We start from the raw sequence: 22,961 nt of genomic DNA, 5'->3' as shown, positions 1-22,961 counted from the left end.
GGGAACCGTACTGATTTGTATTGGTTCCAAAATGAGTACAGGAGGTTTCCCTTCTGCAGAGGGGTGCCCCTGAATTCACCATGTCAAGATCCAGCCCAACCCAGATCTCAGGGATACATCCTCTGAGCAAGAGGCATAGGATTCCCACAGAAGTGCCACCACAACTGAGGAACTGCAAGAACTCACAGAAGTCCTAAGATGCCCTGAACAGATTTAGCTCATGTGAGTTTCACCCGAGCCCCACAATAACCTCCATGACAATTACCTGATCCATCCTTTTTCCACCTGAGCTGCAAAAGCAAAGGCAGCAAAGGACCCGGTGGGAAGCCCAGAGTTGGCCTGTTTGTCTATCAGGAAGTTCTATCTGAGTTCTTTCTCAGGTGCCAGGGTCTCCTCAATAGGAGGGAAAAGGTGGCTGTGGACAATGGCCTAGAAGCTGTGCAGGAAGAGGAGGACTTGTCAATGAGGACAGCTCCCTGTTGAACTCTGTCTTGACTAGTACCTGGGCAACTTCAGGACTCCTTGGCTTAGCCCTGTCTCTCACACTAGGTGCTGGTTCCCAGTGTGACAGGGAACAATGTTGGTGAAATAGCAGCAACTTACACTCTGCTCCTCCCATCCATGTATTCATTTAGGCCCCTTTGTGAATGCCTAATAGGGTTGTAGAAACTGCACATTGTTAGGGAAAGTATTCTCACTATTGCAAGCAAAAGTGTTCTCACACACTTCAGTGTTTGTGTATGTATGTTGTTTGTTTTGCAGGCAGCCTTTGACATAAGAAAAGAACCGTGCCTTTCATTTTGACGTTCTCCAGTTCTGGGAGATGATTAAGAGAACTCCTGTGATGTGTTTGGTCTAGAGATATACAGAACTGCTCTTCCCAACCTCACATCCAGGAAATATCACTAGTTTTATTGAATATCTTTTGGATTTCCTCCAGGCTGTTGTTCTTATGGGAGGGGAAATCTGAGGAACAGTCCCCAATTTCACTTCAGAGGTGGACAACATATCAAAAGGCATTCTCTACACATCAAGAATAAATTTATTTGAATTTATATCCTGCCTTTCCTCTCAAAGATGCCCAGAACAGCAAGCACATCTGCAATAAAAAACCCTTTTAAAAAAGAAGCATTCTAAAAACAGTTTTAAAATTTAAAAAATAGTCACAGTTTTGAAAAAAATATATAAGACATTCCACAAACAGTTCAAAACATTCTCTCATCCAGTGATCTCAAGGTTGGCAGGAACAGTACCCTTCAGCCATCAAATGCCTGGGTAAACAGGAATGTTTAATGTTTTTAAATTCCTCCTGAAATGCAGAATTGACAGAGGCAGATGCATCTCACCAAGGAGAGCATTCCACAGATGGAGAACCAATTCTGAAAAGGCTCAACACTATCTAGTCAGTCTGGTCAGATATAAATTTTTCTTTCCACCAATGCTGGGGAAATTATCACACACCAGATGTTGCTAACCCTGGCTGAGATTGACAAGAGTTGGGAGCTGGAGTCTAACAACAACTGGGGGGCAAAATCTTCCCCACCTCTGCACAGTGCTATCAGTTCTACTCTTGTCATAGAATTTCTCACCTTCTCTGCCTTCTCTACAGAGTCTTTTGCAACACGTCCTCATTCCTAACATCTTAGGTGGTAGCCTGTGGCACCAAGCAATTTCCATGTTGTGCTTTTAGACCTGGGAGTGACTTGTGGGTGTATTCAAAACATGATCTTTGAGAAAACAGGAACATGTAACTGGGAAATAGCCCTCAGATACATAGGCAGAAGTACCAATTTGGTGGGGTTCCTGCTCAGGAGACAACTTAATGTTATCCCAGCTTTGAAGATAATGTTGCCAATCACCGTAAAGGAACCACTTGAAAATCAGGACCATCCTTCACTGGGTAGTAATTGCAAAATAAACTAAAGATCTTGACAGTAAATTACAAGGATCAAGTTTTCGAAACCAGTCTAACCAAGTAGAACAAGTTGGAAGAGAGCAGGAAAATATTTTTTTAAAAAAATAGAATGTACAGAAGGAATCTGGAGGAGAATTTACTCCAATGTAGTGGAATAATAGGAGATTCACAACAAACAAAAGGAAGTAGTTCTTCACACAGTAACTAATTAAATTATGGAACTTGCAACCACAAATTGTAGTGATGGCTACCAACTTGGTGACTTGATTAGATGAATTATAGGAGGATAAGACTACACATGATGGCTACATATTACCTCCAGGATCACAGGTAGCATCCCAGTGAATACCAGTCAATAATGGCAAGAAGGCAATTGCATCCATGTCTTGGTTGTGGACTTCCCATAGCTTGACCACTTTGAGAAATAGGATGCTGGACTAGATTGGCCTTTGTTTGAATCCAGCAGGACTCCTCTTAAATGCTTTTGGTGGTGGTGAGGGGACTGCCAGGGAGAGGAAGGAGTATAGAAGTCATCTCCCACATACTCCCTTTCACCAGTACTTCTATGGACTGCATTTGAATACAGCATTTCATACTGATGATTCAAATTTTGGATGTGAGAGCTGAATAATTTGCAGGCAATCCTATACACATCTGCCCAGATGCAAGTCCCATTCCATTTTGTAGGACTGAGAATAAGTGAATAAATACATGATTTCCGCCATAAGAGTTGTTCAAATTTTTAAAAATTATATTTTGATTTTTGGCAGGAGTCAAATATGAAATCTCAGAAGCGGTCAAATATTGTTAAATGTGAAATGCTACTGCGTATCACCTCTCAGATACTGTCAAATGTTAGGATGACAATGGATGCTATCAATACTGAAATACAATCTCAAAGTTAAATATCAGTTCTGAAGATCAGAAAACGATTTTGGGATCAAATTCATTTCAGTTCTGGTGTTCATAAATTAGATCAGAGCACTGAATAAACAGAACCACCCTTGTTTAACAGGAAAAACATTGTTCTGGATGTAATCTCTATCAACCTTCTTAGGTTATCAGATGTTCGCTCAAATGTTTAAAAAGCCTCTCCCTTATTTCAGCTGGGAAATGCATTCAGAGTACTTATTATATACCTATTTTCTTTAAACAGTCAGCGTTTCTCGTACTTGAAGTTCTAAGAGTACAGGCTTAGCATTTGATTCCCAAGCTAACAAATATCTCCAGATTCCTATCTGAGTTTTAGGGAGATTGTGGAAAGGAACTCAAGGGATAACCACTTGTGGTTTTAAACTGATGGGTTTTGATTAAAACCTCATGCCATGCAAAGAATGCAACTACCTCGCCCAAGGACAGGGAGCCATCATTCAACTCCCATCAGCCTCAGTAAGTAAAGGAGGATGAGAGTTGTAGTCCAACAACATCTGGAGGGTATAAGGTTGTACCTGACTAGAATATAGATCCTCATTCCTCCTCTACAGATGAACAGGGCAGGCATATGAATATGTAGCTGCCTCCATCATGTCTTTGTTGGCCCAGAAGTGAGGGCTAGAGAATTCCCAGCTCCCATTTTTTGTAAACAGTAGGCCTTCTGAGACAAGAATGTCAGTATTCACTGCAAGCATCTGTTTAGAATGGCTGTGCTCAGTCAGCTTTGTGTGGGGCATATTAGTAACAACACACAGCGATTCTGAACCCACACTGAGAGCATTTCTCTTGCCACTGAAAAACCACAGCTGACTCCTCACATCTCATACTTGTAGAGATGCTAACAAGTTGCTGTGACTGGCATATTTTTATAAATGCTGCTCCTGCGAAGGGCTCATGCATCGGAACAATAGAAAGTGGCCAGTGGGGATTCCCAGGTGACCACAGCTCAGGTGAGCAGCTTGTGGGGTGAACAGGCCAGCTGCAGTAACACCTGCACATAGGGGCCTAGCACATGCTTTTAAAAATATTTGCAATTTGATCCATATATCCACGAGAAGAATATTGGTTGTGGATCCTTTCCTCATTTTTTCCTTTGCAAACAGATGAGAAGGTGCAGGGTGAAGGGGATGTTGGCATGGTGCAAATGCACCAGCAGGAGTGTCAAATGGCTCCACTAGTGTGTTTGCACCATGCTGACCCTTTTGCCAATTCACCCTTTCTCATCTCCCTCCTGGAAAGCAACGGTGGCCTACCTGCCAGGAAGCTAGCCTAGTGGCTCTGTTCCCACCACCCCTGCCCCGCAAGCCACTTCTGCAAAGAGGGTGACCAAAATTTCCAGTGTACAGGCTGGAGTATGGATTGGCTCGATTTTATTTTGCAATAACTATGGTACGAAATCTGAACACCTTGACTTTCACAACCATAACTTTAATCATGGGCTGTCAGTGGACGGAGCAAATAATTATCCAAAGTTTATGTCCTTTAGACAAAACAACAATGATATTATATATTGCTGTAAACCACATAGAGGATTGTGTAAGGTTTATTTTAACAACCAAGCAGTGTGTGTTGTTGTTTTTTTTAAAAAAGGTCAGGAGTTACAACTGCGCTCAGTTGAAGTGAACTTTCTGAGACCAAATTTATAAAATCAGCAGACTTTGTGCCCAACTTATAAAGATGACATGAGATGACAGTTGTGCCTTAGAATAAAGGTCACACTTTTATCACTTAAACTGTGTGATGTGGGATCATTAAAACATCCATTTGGGAACATGCTTGTTAGGGGGAAAGTGGGTTAGTGAAAATAGCATACAAAAATGCATTACATAGGGGGAGATTGCAAGCAAAAATAGTAAATTATTATTATTATTATTATTATTATTATTATTATTATTATTATTTTATTAAAGCAGCTTTGGATACGCCATTATCCCACCACAAGCATCTTTAGACATCCCAGAACAGTGATTCTTAAATTTTCCTCCCCTCACAGACCACTTGGACATTGCTGGTGCTCTCAGCAAACCAGTTAATAAACTTTTATGGTACTACAAATAAAATATAGCCCATTACCAGACTGTTATACCTGCTTATGAAAACCATGGCTCCCAGCTCTGGCTTCCCCTGACCCCTCTGCCCCAGTAATCCAGCCCTGGACAAAACCACCTCAATCTCCATCATAAAAAAATGAAATAAATCAAGTACAGGTGGGTTGTTGTTTTTTTAATGCTCTGAAACTTTTCATGGAATGCCTTAATGGAGGTTGTGGACCACCATTGTTCCAATTGTGGAACAATGTGGTGGTGTAGTGGTTAAGAGAGCCAGTGTGGTGTAGTGGTTAAGAGCGGTAGACTCATAATCTGGGGAACCGGGTTCGCGTCTCCACTCCTCCACATGCAGCTGCTGGGTGACCTTGGGCCAGTCACACTTCTCCGAAGTCTCTCAGCCCCACTCACCTCACAGAGTGTTTGTTGTGGGGGAGGAAGGCAAAGGAGATTGTTAGCCGTTTTGAGACTCCTTCAGGTAGTGATAAAGCAGGATATCAAATCCAAACTCCTTCTCCTCTTCTTCTTCTTCTTCTTCTTCTTCTTCTTCTTCTTCTTCTTCTTCCACAGACCACAATTTGAGGACCTCTGTCTTGTATCTCTCTATCCAACCAAGATCATCTTATCTTTTGAGCAGAGGCAACTGCTGCAAAGAAGGAAGCAAAATGAAAAATATCTAGCTAAGCCCATGTTTTCTTCCAGTATTTGATTCCATGACACGTCATTAGTAAAAGATCACAAGCAACCATTTGGTTATCCATGCATTTTATTGTAGAGAACAACAGAGACATAGGGATTTCTGGCAATGCTGAAAAACCGAATGCCATGCTGCAACAATTTTATGCACTGAGATGATAAATAACCACCAACCACAAATATTGTAGGCACAGAACCTGAAAAGAACACTTGGGAAGAACCCCAACCTCAAGTACAGAGCTTGTGTAATCGAATGCATTTTCAATTATGGCAAAAAATGATACATGAAGAAGGGCTTTTGGTCTTACACAATGACCTTCACTTAAATGGAGTGTTCTTGTGATGTTATGAAAGGCAACTTTTGAGGGAAACCCATCATTTGCTATGAATGACCATAATTACTACTTATAGGGCATCTAAACATTTCTGTGGTCACTTGTCATGCCATGTAATACAGAATTAACCTGACAGGGGAAGAATGTGGTGGCACAAACTGAATCTTGAAAATAAACCAAGTCAAGTTTTCCATCTCTTTTTTTGAGGAGCACGACTCTAGTACTCATGATGTTGGGGGAAATTCTCAGTTTATGGTTCAGCATTCAAAAGCCCTTAGAATATGTGTGTGTTTGGAGGGGAGGTGGTGTTAGTGCTTTGAGTGGTCAAGATGCTGAGCTTCTTATTCTTGGTTCATCTTTCTGAATAGACACCGATCCCTTTACTCTGTCCTTACTTCCTATCTCTACTATTGATCTCCAGTTTTCCCTCACCCACTTTTCACCACTGCAGTCTTTCCCAATAAATTCTATATTCCGCACCCTATCCATTTTGCACTACAAATCAGATAGAAATACTGTATGAATACTTGTAGATTTTGTGCATTTGGATTTCTGAAGCTGTTTCTGCTTGAAATATTTTTGCTTTGTATTGCAAAAGAGTCTGACAATGATGTCGTACCATTTACATGAATAATAAAAAAAAAGATTGATTTTATTGAGAGTATGTTTCATGAAGATGTCAGAGTCAAAAATAAAAAAGGAAGAAACGGTGGGGAAAGAATATGTGACGCAGCAGCAGACACCTTACTTTAAGGAAGAAGTGGATTCATTAGAGTGCAACTACAGAACGGCCCAAGGAAAGGAGGAATGTTGTTTAAAAATTTCATGTGTTACGAAATCCTATAGTACTGGCAGGGGCCCTGATCACTGCTTCAGGTGGTGCTTGCAGATTGAAAACGACTTGATTCAAAAAATGAGGAGTTTATATGAATCATGTTAAATTGCAGTATTTCTGAAAGGACCTACTGCTCCAGGATAACACACTCCAACATGGGCACCTACTGGTCCAGGATAACACACACCTACAGGAACACCTACAGCTCCAGGGCAACACACACCTACAGGGGCACCTATGGCTCTGGGAATACACACACCAACAGGGGCACCAACTCCTACACAGGGTTCCCCCCCAAAGCCAAAACCTCCTATAGTTGGGCCACCTACCCCAGGCTGGCAACCCACAACGCCCAGGCCACCTGCAATCCTAGGTCCAAATCCAGCTCCAAATGGGATGACACCAGGTGGCCCATAACCCCCAGACAGGTAGCCTCCATCTGGGCAACCTCCTCCTATACTCCCAGTGGCATGCCCCTTGCTGGCTGATGCTTGTGCACTTCCTGAGCTAAACCCTGCACCTGGGCCACAGTCTACCCCTATGCCAGCTCTTCCTCCTGTTGTGGGACTGTCAATGCCTACAGGAGAACTTGGTTTACAAGCAGATTGAGACACATTCTGGGAGCTGTATTGTGTTCCCGAGTAGATTTCTGCATCTGCAGAGGCATGCCCTGCATCTACATGGCTATCTACAGTCCTTGGATGGTTTCCAACACTTCTGGAGCTCCTTTTGTAGCTCCCATGGCCTCCTGCACTATAACCTCCACGATGTCCGTCACTGTGTCCTCCACCGTATCCACCACCTGTAGGACCATGTGCACCTGAAGAAGTAAATCCAGCAGAGCCCTCTGTGTAAGGTGGCTTGAAAACATCTGCAAGGAGGAAACATTCAGAAGTGAGATTGGAACTGACCCAGCCAGAAAGAGACCTGATTATCCCCTTATCTTTGCAGCATTGTTGTTGCTGAGTTGCCATGAGGTGAAAACTGCGTTGGAAATCTCTCTAGCATTCTCTCTTTCTCTCTCTGTGTGTGTGTGTGAGTGAATGAATAGCAATGCCTGAATGAAGTGGATTTCATCTGGAGTAGGTCAGTTTGAACCAGATGAGTGCAATGACCTAAAAATCAATAGTTTTCTAAACACAGTTCAGTTCACAGTCCAACTCAGGTGGGAGTTTAACACAGAGACATGACACCTTCACTGTTGGCACAATCATTCATTAGCTATCTAAGTGGCCAGTATTAGACAAAGTTAATGTAAGAATCAGTTCTAACTCTATGATCCATCAGTGTGCTAACAGAACTGTGCCCTCATTGTTGCAGACTGGGAATTGACCAAAGAGCAAAAGTGGTTAATCAGGTGGGCTATCTTCCCAGCAGGTGGGCTGTTGCTGCTTACTGGCAGAGGGAAGGTGGTAGGGAGGTTGGTGCAGTGCAAACACACTGGCAGAACAAATTCAGATGCACTACACTGACCTCACTGTCACCTCAGCCCATCCCCTCTCCCTCCCAGGAAGCAATAATGACCCGCCTTCTGGAAAGCTACTGTTACAGCTCTGCTCAACCCAACAAATCACTTCTGCCAAAGAGTGCACCATATCGAGATTCCTCGGGACAATCAAGGGAATAGTCTGGTTGATTGCTAGAAATTATTTGGGGAATGCCAAATAACCATCTGGGAAGTCTAGCCAGTGAAGCATAAAAATGGCTGGGGTTCAGCAGATCTAAGCAGGATCACAAAGCAAGAAGCTGGAGAAGGAGTGAAGTTACACACACACACACACCCCACTCCAGTCTTCAGTTGTTAAGGTAAGGATGCAGAAAAGTTATAAAGGCAGCAGACATGAAAAAGGAAACAACAAGAGCATGTAGTAGATTGCCCAAGCCCAGCACAACCTCATTGGTTTTACTCACCTATAGCAACAAGATTTCCTCTGACTATCCTGTTGCGGAAAAAAGAAAATGCATAATTGCTGTTAGTTTACCTTGATTATGGATTTGAAGCAGAATCCACCCAGGCAGTTCTGCTGCACGTGCCTTTTGCAAATGAAGGGGGGAATTCGCACCTACAACATCTCTTCATTTCAATGGAGAGCACATAGCGTGTCAATATCTTATTTAGAAAGTACTAGTTTCTATACAATCAGACAAGTTCAATCTTAATTAAAATCACTTATTGCTTATCTAAGGTCACTCTAGCCCAGTTGATTGTCATCTTAATCTACCAGATTGCCCCATTATGGTTTCCTGTTTTGATGCCTGTGTTTCACAGAAATGTTTGCGCTCGGAACTGCATGACCACCTCCAAAACCTGAAACACCATGGATGGAATTCAGTGTTGCACTATGGTGAGTGTCCCATTAACACAAGCATTGTAGCTTGCCAGGCAGAACAATCACACCTTTACTTCTCCCATGCACTTTTCCGGGGATGGGGCTTCTCCCAACCACACCAAGGCCATTTGGGGGCATGTGAGGGAGCATGGAGGGAGGAGGGAGAATGAAACCCCATTGCACAAGTGGAAGCCCATTTTGCTTAAGCAACGCCTGCACCATGTCTCCTGTTCCTGTCCCTGCATAACATTTGATGATGGAAAATGCATTATGTGACATCATCTTGTTGTGCGTTGACTTACCTAACCAGCAGCTAATGGAGAACTATACAGTGGTACCTCAGTTTACGAACTTAATCCGTTCCGGAAGTCCGTTCTTAAACCAAAACCATTCTTAAACTGAAGCGCGCTTTCCCTAATGAGGCCTTCTGCCACTGGTGCCCTTCCACTGTTCAGATTCCATTCTTAGAGAAAGGTAAAGTTCTCAAACCAGGACACTATTTCCAGTTTTGCGGAGTTTGTAAACCGAATAGTTCTTAAACCGGACTGTTCTTAAACTGTACCTCAGGTTACAGACGCTTCAGGTTACAGATTCCGCTCACCCAGAAATAGTACCTTGGGTTAAGAACTTTGCTTCAGGGTGAGAACAGAAATTGCGTGGTGGCAACATGGTGGCGGCAGCAGGCCCCATTAAAGTGGTACTTCAGGTTAAGAACAGTTTCAGGTTAAGAATGGACCTCCAGAATGAATTAAGTTCTTAACCCAAGGTACCACTGTACCACTGTACTAAGGTGTGTGTTTTCTCTAGGACTGTTAGTGAAAGTGTGTTGAAAGAGCATTAAGGTGCTAGAGTACAGGAGTGCCCTTGGTCCCTAATTAAGTCTCCTGCCCTCAGGCGCACTGTCTCGGGATGGGTGTTGAAGTAAGGGTAAGGGTCAGCTGCTGGTCTTCTAAATGATTTTAATGATTTCTTTTTAATGGAAAATAGAAAAATCGTGGAATGAAATTTTTATAACCCTAGGGGAAATGTCATAAGAGAATAAGTTCAAATATATCAGCTTTAATGAGAAATAAGATTAAATAAAGTAAAAATGGGTGGATAATTGGTGAAAGAGAGAATGAAAAATTACAGTATATTAAGATAAATTATTAGGATAAAAACAAAGATGAAGGATTTGCTGAAATACCTATTTGAACTAGAATATAAAGAGGGGAGGTGTGAGGAAGTCAAGGAAATAAGTTAAAGAAAGAAAAATAAGTAAAGGTTTGTTTTGTTCTTTTTTATTTTTGATTGTATGTATTTTTAAATCTTTTCTTTTTTCTTTTTTTCTTTTTTTCCTTTTTTATTCTTTCTTGGATGTGATTTGCTTTATGTATTGTTTTGTTTTCTTTTTTGATTTCTTTTGTAACCTTTAAAACTTGAATAAATACAGTGGTGCCTCGCAAGACGAAATTAATCCGTTCCGTGAGGCTCTTCGTATAGTGGTTTTTCGTCTTGCGAAACAAGCCCATTGACAGCTTAGCGGATTAGCACTATTAGCGGTTTAGCGGCTTTTAGCGGATCAGCTGATAAGCAGCTTAGCGGCTTAGGGAAAGGGGGGAGGGGAAAAAACCCACAGGAACTCGCAAGACATTTCCTCTTGCGAAGCAAGCCCATAGGGAAATTCGTTTTGCGAAGCGCCTCCAAAACGGAAAACCCTTTCATCTAGCAGGTTTTCCGTCTTGTGTGGCGTTCGTCTTGTGGGGCACCACTGTATTATTAAAAAATAAAAAAAATAAATGTGGAATGTGAGGAAATTGCTCTTTATTTCAGACAGCCTTGGGCCTGTTTTATTCATAGGTGTGTCTTCTGTGGATAAGTCCTGTGTTCCAAGAAGGGCAGCCTGGCATCAGGCTATAGCCAGAGGATCTACAAAAGTCATCAGCACAGTTTCATATCAGGGTTGCCAACTTGAATAAAATATCGGGGGGGGGGGGCAAGTAAGCCCCTCCCCACATAACTGATCACATGACAGGGTACACAGACACCATTTGAATGGCAATGGCCATCAACTTCGGGGAAGGGCTGGCCCCTAGGACTTGGCTCCTATGCTTCAGATTAGGCTGGATCCAGCTGCTGGCCAGGAGCAGAGTCTTTCTCATTCACAATTTGGAATGAGTTGCTAACAGAGATCTGTGTGGACACTTCCCTAGTTGGCCTTCAGCTATGTTTTCAGCTCCATGTCTTCATGGCTGAGCCCGGAGCAGATGGCATGGTGGGGCAATGCCATTCACCTGGCCGCCTTCTAGCTGAGTCACTGCTGCATACTAGGATGAAGACAGGGTGGAACCTGTGAGGTCAGTACAGTGCAAATGCACCAGCAGGAGCACTGCATTGGCTCCACTAGCATGTTTGCACCACATCAACTTCGCCAACCCCTCACCTCTCTTCCTTGCCATCCAAGACTGCAACAATGACTCAACCACACATCTTGAGGGCTGCTGATGAATTTTGCTTATAGCAAAGTTGCTCTTTAATGAAATCGGAGTCAAATAAAAAATAAATAAAGGAGGCTAAAATAAATCTCGGTGCGTTTAACTAACTATGTTTAACATGTTTGCATGTGTGCCCATATATTTTTGTATAATTCACAGTTACCTGTACTCCTCCCCTTCCAGGAGTGTCTTATATGTAGCAATCTCAATATCCAGAGCCAACTTGGTGTTCAGAAGTTCATGGTAGTCCCTCAGCAAGCCAGCTAGGTCATCCTTGGCCTTCTGCAGGGCTGTCTGCAGCTCAATGTGCTTATCTCGAGCATCTTTAAGAGCACCATCTCCACGGTGCTCAACATCACAAATGGCAGATTGCAAAATATCAACCTGTCAAACAAAGCAAAGCAAAACAAAACAAAAATCTGAACTGATTTAAGGGGAAATTCTGTAAGATTATGTGGTGACTAGGGTTCGGTGAATCAACTAATTTCTGTTTCTCTCTGTTTCTCATTTCTCTACCGTTCAATTCAGAACCATTAACAAAACTGTTAAGTTTTGATTGGAGGGAAAGGATTGAAACCATGAAAGAAGCTTAAATCCAGGCAGTTCAAAGCTGCGGGAGCAGAGTGGCTAAGACAAAAGAAGAAGAAAGGGCTGAATTTTCCCCACTCTGTAAATGACTTAGATTACTTATTTTGGAAGCCATCTTGGAGGCCTGTTGTCATATTTTAAATTCTTAGCTATCAGTAGCAGCACCTGTGATGGGATGGAACTGACCTCCTGACACTAGTATCAGAGCTGTTTACCTGGGCAGGGCTGGGGTGGGGCAGCAGTGAGGTCAAAGTCATATGATTGCACTGGTGAGAACACGGGATTGGTGGTGGCATTCCTGATGGTGCAGCTACACAATGCTGGCCTTCCTGACACCCACCCCACTTCATCCAGGGCAGAAGCTTTGCTCCACCATTTGCTTTGCTTCTGATATTGATATTGATACTGATATCGAAACAATGGCAAATAAAATCACCAGTCAGATTTTGCTACAATGTTACTGAGGGCAGCTCAGTAGAGAGGAAAGAGAAGCAGGTCAAACTGACCAAAGAAGCTAGCATTCTCCCCCAACCCCAACCCCAACCCCCAAGTTTCTGTGCTCAGAAAGATCTTCAAGGGGGAAACGTTCTTCAGCGCTGAAGTTCTCAAGAAATAGTAAGGTGTTTTGGTTTAGTCTGTTGTCACTTGTAGATATGGTATGGTTGACCATCTGCTCCCAAATAAAGACATAGCAAGTGACGAATTCTCTCCTACCTGCTTTTTAATAGCATCGTTCTCAGACTGCAACTTATTGACCAGCCTGGTCAGATCTGCAATCTCGTGCTGGTTTATCTTCAGATTGTCTGAGTATTTCCCTCTTTGTTCCTGGAGCTCTTGGAACTGGTGCCCAGAAAAGAGAAGGGTGTTAATAAGAGAATTGTCACCAACTGAAATCTGAAAGCTCCTCCTTGGGTGAAAGGATGCTTGAGTTTCAGTAGGGTCTACCAAAAGTTTGTGGTGAAGGGGATCTGCATATATGTAGATTGTTATTAGCTATTTACCTTCCTTAAAAATAAATTGAATTCCACACTTATAACAAAACATATATACATCTCAAATTATAAGAACAGTATAGAAACAAGACATATAATAATAATTGGAGAAAATATAAATTATAACTAACAAATATTCCCAGAAAATATTGTAGTGAAACTGTTGAGGACTGTGAGAGACTTTGGAGACCAACCATGTCCGTCCATGTTTATAAAACAATGAAATCACACAATACTGCCAAAAACCAATCACATCTACAGTGGTACCTCAGGTTAAAAATGCTTCAGGATACATATGCTTCAGGTTACAGACTCCGCTAACCCAGAAATATTACCTCGGGTTAAGAACTTTGCTTCAGGATAAGAAGAGAAATCGTGCAGCAGTAGCGCAGCGGCAGCGGGAGGCCCCGTTAGCTAAAGTGGTGCTTCAGGTTAAGAACAGTTTCAGATTAAGAACAGACCTCCAGAATGAATTAAGTACTTAACCCGAGGTACCACTGTACACTGGTTACCAGCTTGCTCCCCCTCCCCCACCAAAAAAAGAATCACCTAGAATGAGAATGAAAATAATTTTGAGGAAAGATTAAGGTTGTTTTTTTTAAAAAAAAAGTCTAATAATGCTTCACAGTAGTGGGATGGAAGTCTCCCACAACTTCAAAATTGGAGTGCACTTGCAGTACTTTTGGTTCATAACCACCTTTTAATCCCTCTACATTATCGTTATCACACTGAAAACTTGTGACAAAAAATGCAATCTTGATGAAATATTAAGTATAGTCAGCGCTTTCTTTCAGTTGGAACTCACTGGAACTCAGTTCCGGCACCTCTCAGGTGGGCACCATTGCCATTCAAAGAGGACAAGGGAGATGTTCATGGTGAGTTCAAACACCTCTTTTCTATAAAAATAGTACTGAGTATAGTGTTTTGCTGATGTGCACACACCCTCTTTCACATTGGTTAAGACAAAAAGCAAAAAGGTTCTTTGACCCAGCCATATATAGGACCCTGTACAGATTTCAGGAATAAAAGCTAGAACAATGAACTTCTGTAACGCATTGGTTCCACTTCAGAAACACGGTCAACCTAATTTGGAATATCATCAGTTTAGATGAGCAAAATTTTGGAAGCATTCCTAGACTTGCATCCAGAAGTTTTCCCTTTATCGTGACAGTAAATGTGTGGTCTCAAAAGCTGCCTGCTCTCCCAGTTCAGTGCAATGCACCTCTGTCCTGGCTTACCCTGTTTTCATACAAAGCATTGACTTCTTCTTTGCTCCTCTGGGCGATGCTCTGATACCAGGCCTCAACATTTCTGATGATGCAGTCAACATCCAAGCCTCGATTGTTGTCCATTTGCAAGAGGATATTTGTGTCACAGACATGGCCATCCAACTGTGCTAATTCCTGCAATTCACAAAAAGGCTGCATGTGAACGAGAAATCAAGGAATCTCACACCTCTAGGTTTAGTTTCTAAAAAGCGAAAGGGTTAAAGTAGATTGGCAGATGACACCCACTATTCTAGAAGCTCTGACCTAATGAATATAGGCTCAACAGATATGAATTGTAAAAGCACTCTGCATTGGACTCAAAGGTAGTGGTAGTAGCATTGGGGGGGATATTTTAAAAAATGTGTTTTTATTTATTTTCCAATATCATTCCAATAGCAGCCTCATTATAACAATACAGTCATACTTCATGTTACGTTTGCTTGATGTTACTTTTTTCAGGTTGCGTCCCGCAGCGACCCAGAAGTACTGGAAAGGGTTACTTCTGGGTTTTGCTGCTCGTGCATGTGCAGTAGTGCTAAATCACGCTTTGCGCATGCGCACAAGCACCAAATAATGCAGCACACTTGCGCAGATATGGTGCTTCAGGTTGCGGGCTTTTCACATTGTGAACGGGCCTCCGGAATGGATCCTGTTCGCAACCAGAGGTACCACTGTACCAATTTTATCCAGTTAATTCAAATGTCAAATTATACAATTTAATCAAACTGCATGCTAGAGGTTATAGTGTTGTTTTTCTATATTTTTTCTGCATTCCAAAATTTTAATAATTCCCATTAAATTCATATATAATAATCCCTTATATAACAGCTACAATCTTGTGATTTCATTTGTGTTGGTACATTAGGTAACTTATAAAATTTCAAGTGAGGAACTCTAACTGTAATCCTTATTCTTTCCTGTGTGTGATGTTTTCCCATCCATGTATGGTGTTATATCTTTCATTCCTACGACTGTTAATGGTTCCCGTCATGCCTTGGGAGAAGCGGTTATCTCACAGTTTCCAAATTACTTCATCCTGTAATTTGGCTTCCAGTAAACAAACTGTCTTTGCCATTTTTCCAGCCTAGGAAAAAGTCTGAATCCAGACTTCAAATAGTTAATCCAAAAGCTTCTATTCCCGCAGCTGGTAGACTCCATTCCACCCTGCCACTGATTTATGGCCAATTATCCTTATCTCAAAAACATTCCTTTGTGGATAACAGAGGTCACAGGTTCCCCATCCCTGATCTAAAGGGTACTCACTTAGTTTCTCTTTTGTCTGCACATATCAATCACCTCTGAGACAACTATTAACCATTTCCATGGGACACTACCTTTCCACTGTGAGTAGTAATTCACTGAGGAGAATGCACTCTCATTCTTTACTTCAAACAAACTTCAGGCCTGTCTTCATAGCATAAAGGGCTATGAATTATGTTTACACATTGAGTCCATGAGTCTTTATATCCAAGACTGAATCATACTTACCTCCAAATAAACACATCTGCGGAATTCAAATTCCCGTCTCAGCAAATCCACTTTCCCCTCCAGTTCTGTCTTGCGTAGTGCAAGAGAGTCTACGTCCTAAAGAAGATAGAACTGCTAATTAAACATGAACAATTGCTGAGATAATAATGACAACGCCAGCTGCAGGTTGGAAATGTTCAGATCAAATAACTAAATATTCAGAACAGACAACTGCCTATGCCCAACTACAAGTCCATGAAGCAAGAAGATAAACAAAGATGCTCTCTTTTATGACTGAAATACACATAAGCCTTCAATAAATGACAGACCCAAGAATTAGAGTGGGAATAAATACACACCCACCTTGTTCATTTTGAATATTCTCAGGGTTCATGAATATTCAACAGGTATTTGATGCTTGGCAGTCCAGAATAAACAGATGCAGTACAGGTGGTGACCATTTTGCACGGGGGTTCCATTCCTGACCCCCACACGTGTTGATGAAGCACACTTAGGCTTGCCCTGCCCCCCCCCCATTCTACCCCTGCCTGCTTTTCAGGCCAATTCCAGGTCATGTGCCCAGCTGCGTGTCAATCAGATGCACATATAATGGCCACTGCCTGTAACCGGTAAGCACTAACAGTAAAAGCAGTTGACAGTACCTGACACATGACATTGATTATCTGACCATCTTTCATGGCAAACAAACAGAGCCTTTGTCAGTATCTGAACAGACAGGCAGAAAGTAAACAGTATTTTAAAGAGTTTTTAAAATTTGCAGAAATGTAGTTTCGGAGAGACCCTAATCTAGACTCAGGGGCCATTGCTTAGCAACATAGAGAGGCTAGGCCTGATGGCTCCATCTGACCAAAGACTTGGATCCAAAGGTTCTTACATGAGCAAAAAAAGCTTTTGCAAGGGTTTCCCTACAAATTGCTCTGATTTTTTCATCCTGCTGCAACCCCCTAACCCATACCCAACCCCTTGCAGGGTGCCCTAACCCTTGAGAACAGATTTTTCTGGGGGTGCAGGAGGTTGGGGTGGTAGAAAAGTCAGAAGCACTATTGTATGAAGAGTTCTGTTTGCTCTTGTTTGGATCCAACCCAAAAAGACTTGTGTGGAGAGGCTAGAGAAAGCTTAGGCCTCTGGAACAATTTTCCATTTCCTGGCTTTTGGCCCTGACTTCCACAGGGAATAACTCCAGCCAGGTCAAAAGGTATCTGCAAGGTGCTGAGACTCATCTGGCAGATGGCATTCTGAGGGTGACACATAGGTGCCAACTCCCTGGGGCTCTGTGTGCCCAAGAACCCACAAAATTCCCCATGAAGAGGTCAAACACCCACAGATTTCAGTGTAAGGGCCATGCGCTCTGCATGGCACCCATGGCCCTTGTCATCCATGGTTGCAGGACCCAGCTGACACTCCTGGGATGACGTGAGAGATTTCCTGCTCAGAGGGACGCCTGCCATGTGGGAAAGTGCAAGTCAAAGGTTGAATTGCTAGCAGGGGCTCAGTGTTGCCCCCGGGACACTGATGTAAATAAATGAGGGCCTTAACTTGCAGTGAGACTTTATACTCCATATGAAAACCACTGAATCTGAACACCAACCTGAACACCTTACCTTTTTGAGTAGTACAAATTCATTTTCTGCTGTGGTACGCCTTTTGAATTCCTCTTCATATCTGTTGAAACATGAAGGGAGAGCTCTGTGCAACTCAAAAGCAACTTTCTGTACCCCATATAGTAAGGTGCACAAGAGCCCTGTTCAGATGTTCAAAGATGTCCCTCCCATATTTAATAATAATTAATAATAATAATAAATGCTTAAAATGCAAATTACTTGCACTTCAGTTCTTCTACCAGTTGTTGGATAGCAGCCTCTTCACTTGCTAGATGTTGCCTTTCATTCAGTAAACAGTCTAGCTCCTTCTTCATGTTGCAGAGGAAACTTTCATAGAACGGTTCCAGGTTTTTCTTTGCTGGTGTGACGTGCTCTTGCAGGAGGTTCCACTTTGTTTCAAGAACCTTGTTCTGCTGCTCTAGGGTTCGTACCTGTTTCAAAACAAAGAAACACCCAAATGATACAAAAATACAGTCAATCAGAAAACAAACCAGAGAGAAAACCTACTGTCAGGGAACTGCCATCAGGGCCGGAGGGAGAGAGCAAAATCCAGAGGGATTCCAGAGAGCATCCCGGGATTGGGAGAGGCAGACCATCTTCTGGGGGAGAGAATCAGCGTAGCACCAGTGGAGAAGGGGGGCAGATGGGGGAAGCGGCGAGGCGGTCCATGACTCCTTGCCGGGGACCAGCGGGGAGAGTAGGGGTCCTCCGCTGCCTATGCCCTCCTTGCGCAGAAGACTTTCGTGCAGAGAGAGTAGGAGGAGACTAGGCGTCAAAGAGCTTCTTTAATGGAAGAAGTTTAAGAAACGCCCACTGACGGATTCTGCCAGCGATTGAGACAGCCACGAGTGAGTTGTCCGGACAGAAAAGGTTCACTCAGGCAACCCAGCCAGGTGTTTGCACTGGCTTACGCACGAGCAACCCCTAGAACCATTACACCTACTTTCAGAACAGGCATTTAAATTGCTTTTAGTGTGTATTGCATTTAAAGAATAAAGGAACCCTGTTGGATTTGTCCAAAGAGCTATTTGACCAGCTCTGGGAAGTAAAGAAGCAGAATATGAGCATTATAGCATTGCCCCATTGTTTTTCCCTCTTGATTCTGGAGGCGGAATATATAACATAGCAACTCTGTCAGTTGCTAGTGAAAACTTTATCCTTCATGAATTTGTCTAATTGCTTGAGATAACTCTCTTTTATAATTCATTTCAGCCTCTACAAATGTACATAATCACATGTGCAGCCATGTGCATGCTGTTTGATCCCATTGGTTGTTTGCATGATGATGCAGAGCCATTTTTAAAGTGATCCGAACTAAGAGCACCCATGTCGTGGGCCTGCTTGGGCTTCTTATTTCGAGTTAAGTCAAAAACATTTGTCTTCTCACCTTATCAATGAAGCCAGCAAACTGGTTGTTGAGGTTCTTCATCTCTTCCCTCTCATGATTTCGTACGACATGTTCCTGTGGATCAACTCCCAGATGTAAAGGCTTCAGGAGCTTCTCGTTGATCCTGACTCCATGGATACCATCCCCCCTGAAGTTAGAATATCCTGGGAAAGGCCCGCAACTTCCAACAGAGTCATAAATTCTGGGGCCGTAATGACCCACCCTGCCACCAAACCCCATGCCGCCATAGCCACCAAAACATCCAGCACCATAGCCACCATAAGAAATTCTTCTGCTTCCGCCCAGGTTAGAAAGACTTTGGCTGCTGAAGCCACGGACCCCATATCCATTTCTGACTGGATGGCGTACAGAGGCGACATATGTCCTGTGCCCGCCTAGTCCACACACAGCAGACGCCGAACTGAATCCCCTTCCTCCCATGAAGGTCCTTGCAGCAGACATGTGGTGAGTCATTGCAAGAAGCTGGGATAGGCTAGTTCCAAGAAAGCAGGTGCAGCAGAAGCAAAGTGGAGAGAGCAATCCTCTGGCACAATACCTCAAAGCCAACTCTTATATACAGCTGAGGAGTTGGCCTTGATTGGTCTAACATTTTAATTTTGGAGCATGCATGGGTTTGGCCTGCCTCAGGCCCAGGAATGCCCTTCGATGTACAGAACATAATAGTGAATGCAAACCTAAGAAATAATGAGAATTTTTAAAGGAATTGCTTTGTTTGCAAGCTTGGCTTGTAGGATATTACATTTGAGAATCATTTCCCTCAAATGCATTAATTACACTTTAGACAGAAAATTATTTAAGGGAGTCTTCCTCTTTCGTTGACCACAGCCGATAATGTTCTGCAGAGTTGCAAGTCAAGGCTGTGCTTTTAGGATCTTAATTTTCTTGTTACTTTTTTCTTTGAGCAACAGGTGGAACTCATGTTTACTGCTTCTTTGCCATCCATCATACCGCACACAAAAAATAGCTATCCTCAAACTTTGTTTATACAAAGGATAAATTCAAATGTGATTTACCACTCCTATTTAAATAAATGGAGACTTAATAAATGCACAGATGTGTCAAGTACTCAGTAGAAATGCACATAGAATTGTGGACTAGGGAAAAGATGGATTCTTATGGCCCAGTTTTATGTTGATTTCAGTGGGACAAAAATGAGTGTCACAATGCGACTAAAGCAGCAATCTGTTCTTCTGTGAAAATTCCATTATGCACAGCTTTGTGCCACTTATTTATTTAAGTAGAAGAAACACAGGTATAACCAGCTTTCTTTGTTTGACTGAGGCCATATCTCAGTATTATACCATATAAGCAGCCATGGCTTTCTCCAGAGAATCCTGGGAATTATAATTTGTTAAGGGTGCTGAGAGTTGTCAGGAACAGCCTATTCTCCCCATAGCAACTGGAATTCCCAGAGTTTCCTGGGTAGACGATTGATTGTTAAACTACTTCAAGGCAGGCATCTACAGTGTTGGTGCTTAGATACCTACTTCAAATTCACTTGTTCCCCCAGACTTTCCCAGAGGGTGATCCAGTTGCGTTCATGTATTAATCTGAATGACTGATTTGTGGTGTATTCTCTGTTTGTTTTATGGTTGCAATTTTATGGCTGATTTTTATGCTGCTCACCACCACGGTAATTTTCTCTCAATAGGATATGTGTCTCAATGGGACACTGTGAACTGGGTAGACTTGATTGACAGGCAGTAGACAATAGGTACAAAGCTGAGACAGTGCCAATGGGCACTGCTGTAGTGAGAGGAGGCAGAGAAGGGAGCGCAAAGCTCTAACTTAGCCCTGACCTAGCACCTTAGTTAGGAAAGACACAGGGTGCTTGCATGAGCAGGCCATAGCTGTCAACTTTTCCCTTTTCTTGCAAGGAATCCTATTCAGAATAAGGGAATTTCCCTTAAAAAAAGGGAAAAGTTGACAGCTATGGAGCAGGCACAGGGGCTTCTAACCAAGTGGGGGAGGTTGAGGTGCCAGGTACAGGATCAGGCCAACTCCATTTGAATAAAGTAGAGAGGTTAATGGTGAGGATGGGGGAGATGTTGATGAGAAGACAGCAGCCTGAGCTTCGGGTTAGATCAGTTTCCCCCAAACTTGGTTCTCTAGCTGTTTTGGGCCAACAATCCCATCATCCCTGACCACTGGTCCTGCTAGCTAGGGATGATAGGAGTTGTAGTCCAAAAACAGCTGGAGACCCAAGTTTGGGAAACACTGGGTTAGACCTACACTGGCATTATGGGTAGCATCAGTGGCAGCTTCTGAGGACTGTGTAATGTGGAGCAGGAGGGCCAAGGAAGGGGCTGAATGGTTGAATTTGTGCCAGCACTATAAGGCTTCAGGTGGATTGGTGGGAATAGAAGATCTGGCGGTTGTTGGCTGGGCAGATAAGGTGGGAATAAGATGGGTGGGCCAGGAGATAGTTCATGGTCTCATTCCTTTTTTCCACCTTCACTGCATCAAGCACTTGGTCCCTTACCTTTCCCACCCTGACCTGGCCACAGTGATCCATGCGACGGTAACCTCCAGGCTTGACTACTGTAATTCACTCTACTCGGGGCTGCCCTTGAAATTGTCCCAGAAACTCCAGCGGGTGCAGAATGCTGCAGCGAGGCTCCTCACGGGGTCTCTGCCATGGGAGCATATTCATCCAGTGCTTTTCAAGCTGCACTGGCTCCCGGTGGAGTACAGGATCAGATTTAAGGTGCTGCTTTTGACCTTAAAACCCTTCACGGCCTAGGACCCTCATACCTACGGGATCGCCTCTCCTGGTATGCCCTATGGAGGACCTTAAGATCCATATATAGCAACACCCTAGAGGTCCCAGGGCCTAAGGAAGTTAGATTGGCTTCAACCAGAGCCAGGGCCTTTTCAACTCTGGCTCCGGCTTGGTGGAACGCTCTGCCTCATGAGACCAGGGCCCTGCAGGATCTGATTTCTTTCCGCAGGGCCTGTAAAACGGAGTTGTTCCGCCTTTGGCTTGGAGCCAATTTGATTCCCTCCCTCTCTTTGTTTTTTCTTTTCCTTCTCCTCCCGCGATGAGGCTGCATTTTAATATTTTAATGTTGTATTTTAATGTTGTTTTTAAGTTGTAATCATTCAACTTGTTTTTATTATTGCTTGTAAGCCGCCCTGAGCCCGGCCTTGGCTGGGGAGGGCGGGGTATAAATAATTATTATTATTATCATTATTATTCCTCATAGCTGATTGTGTTAAGTGGGTGTGGTGAGAGTAGCTGTTCATCTTTGGCTCTTTCTGTGAAATGTTCAGTTGAGGACTGGGGATGGAGGGTTTTTGGGTTTTGGTTTTTTTTAAGAGGAGTAAGGCCAGAACTGAGCTGATGACAGGGTTGGTGAGCAGCATGAGTAAGGAGGCACTATCTCCCCAGACTTTCTCAATGCTGGTGGGATATAAATTTTTGCTAAATAAATACTGTAGTTGCCAAAAGAAATGGGATGTGGTTCAGTGGACTGCCAGTACATACACCTGTGTCACTGATAAAACAATGTAAAATGACAAACTTGATAAATTGTACATACAACTTGAGGGGTGGGGTACCAATATTAAAGAGTGCATTCTGCACAACAAGAAATACTGATGTGATCATATCTATGTGATCAAGACTACTTTCTTACTGTGCATTAGGAATGGGGGCAGAAGGAAAGAAACTGTCACAACTAAAAGACTAGGGCAAACTATGCATGTCCCAAATGTGGAATTTATTTTGCAAATCATAGTTAAACCATAAGAATGTGGAATTTGCATTTTATTGTTTATGTTGATTCCTTTTTATTGGGATTTGTAAACCGCTCCCAAATTTCTGATATGATCTATGTAGCGGTATATAAATTAACTACATAAAAAAACCCAATTCACGAGGCATGGAATGCAGGGCAGAATGAATCCCCGAAGCAATAAAGGAACTGAAAATAGGGCATTATCCTCTCCCTCCTAAGTGTTCTCTTCCTTTGTTTTGGTGCCTAGCACAGAACAGATGCAGTTTCTTGTAGCTCTTTTCACATGAGATTAATTAAATTTGCTGGGGGGCGG

The 22,961-nt window shown here is 42.9% G+C and overlaps 1 protein-coding gene and 1 long non-coding RNA gene across 2 annotated transcripts in view; one reads left to right on the top strand and one right to left on the bottom strand.

Annotated features, from left to right (window-relative positions):
• Positions 1 to 6,610: 6,610 nt before the first annotated feature.
• On the bottom strand, positions 6,611 to 19,495 carry LOC309331887 (keratin, type II cytoskeletal 7-like). The gene is made up of 9 exons (XM_081844469.1): positions 18,888 to 19,495; positions 17,720 to 17,931; positions 17,501 to 17,561; positions 15,900 to 15,995; positions 14,382 to 14,546; positions 12,866 to 12,991; positions 11,727 to 11,947; positions 8,671 to 8,699; positions 6,611 to 7,630 (listed from the first exon to the last, which is right to left on the bottom strand). The coding sequence occupies exons 1-9, from the start codon at positions 19,359 to 19,361 to the stop codon at positions 6,861 to 6,863; spliced, it is 2,154 nt and encodes a 717-aa protein (XP_081700595.1). The 5' UTR covers positions 19,362 to 19,495; the 3' UTR covers positions 6,611 to 6,860.
• Positions 9,689 to 22,961, top strand: part of LOC309332441 — a 158,015-nt gene continuing 144,742 nt past the window's right edge. Inside the window, exon 1 of the long non-coding RNA XR_014152080.1 lies at positions 9,689 to 9,708. This is a non-coding gene — a long non-coding RNA (uncharacterized lncRNA). The remainder of the gene's footprint in view (positions 9,709 to 22,961) is intronic.

Source organism: Podarcis erhardii (genome assembly GCF_964252035.2).
Source record: "Podarcis erhardii genome assembly, chromosome: 2".
NCBI classification, from domain to species: Eukaryota; Metazoa; Chordata; class Lepidosauria; order Squamata; family Lacertidae; genus Podarcis; species Podarcis erhardii.
The sequence above is the reverse complement of the archived record's forward strand: the minus strand, read 5'-3'. Positions and strand labels throughout refer to the sequence as shown.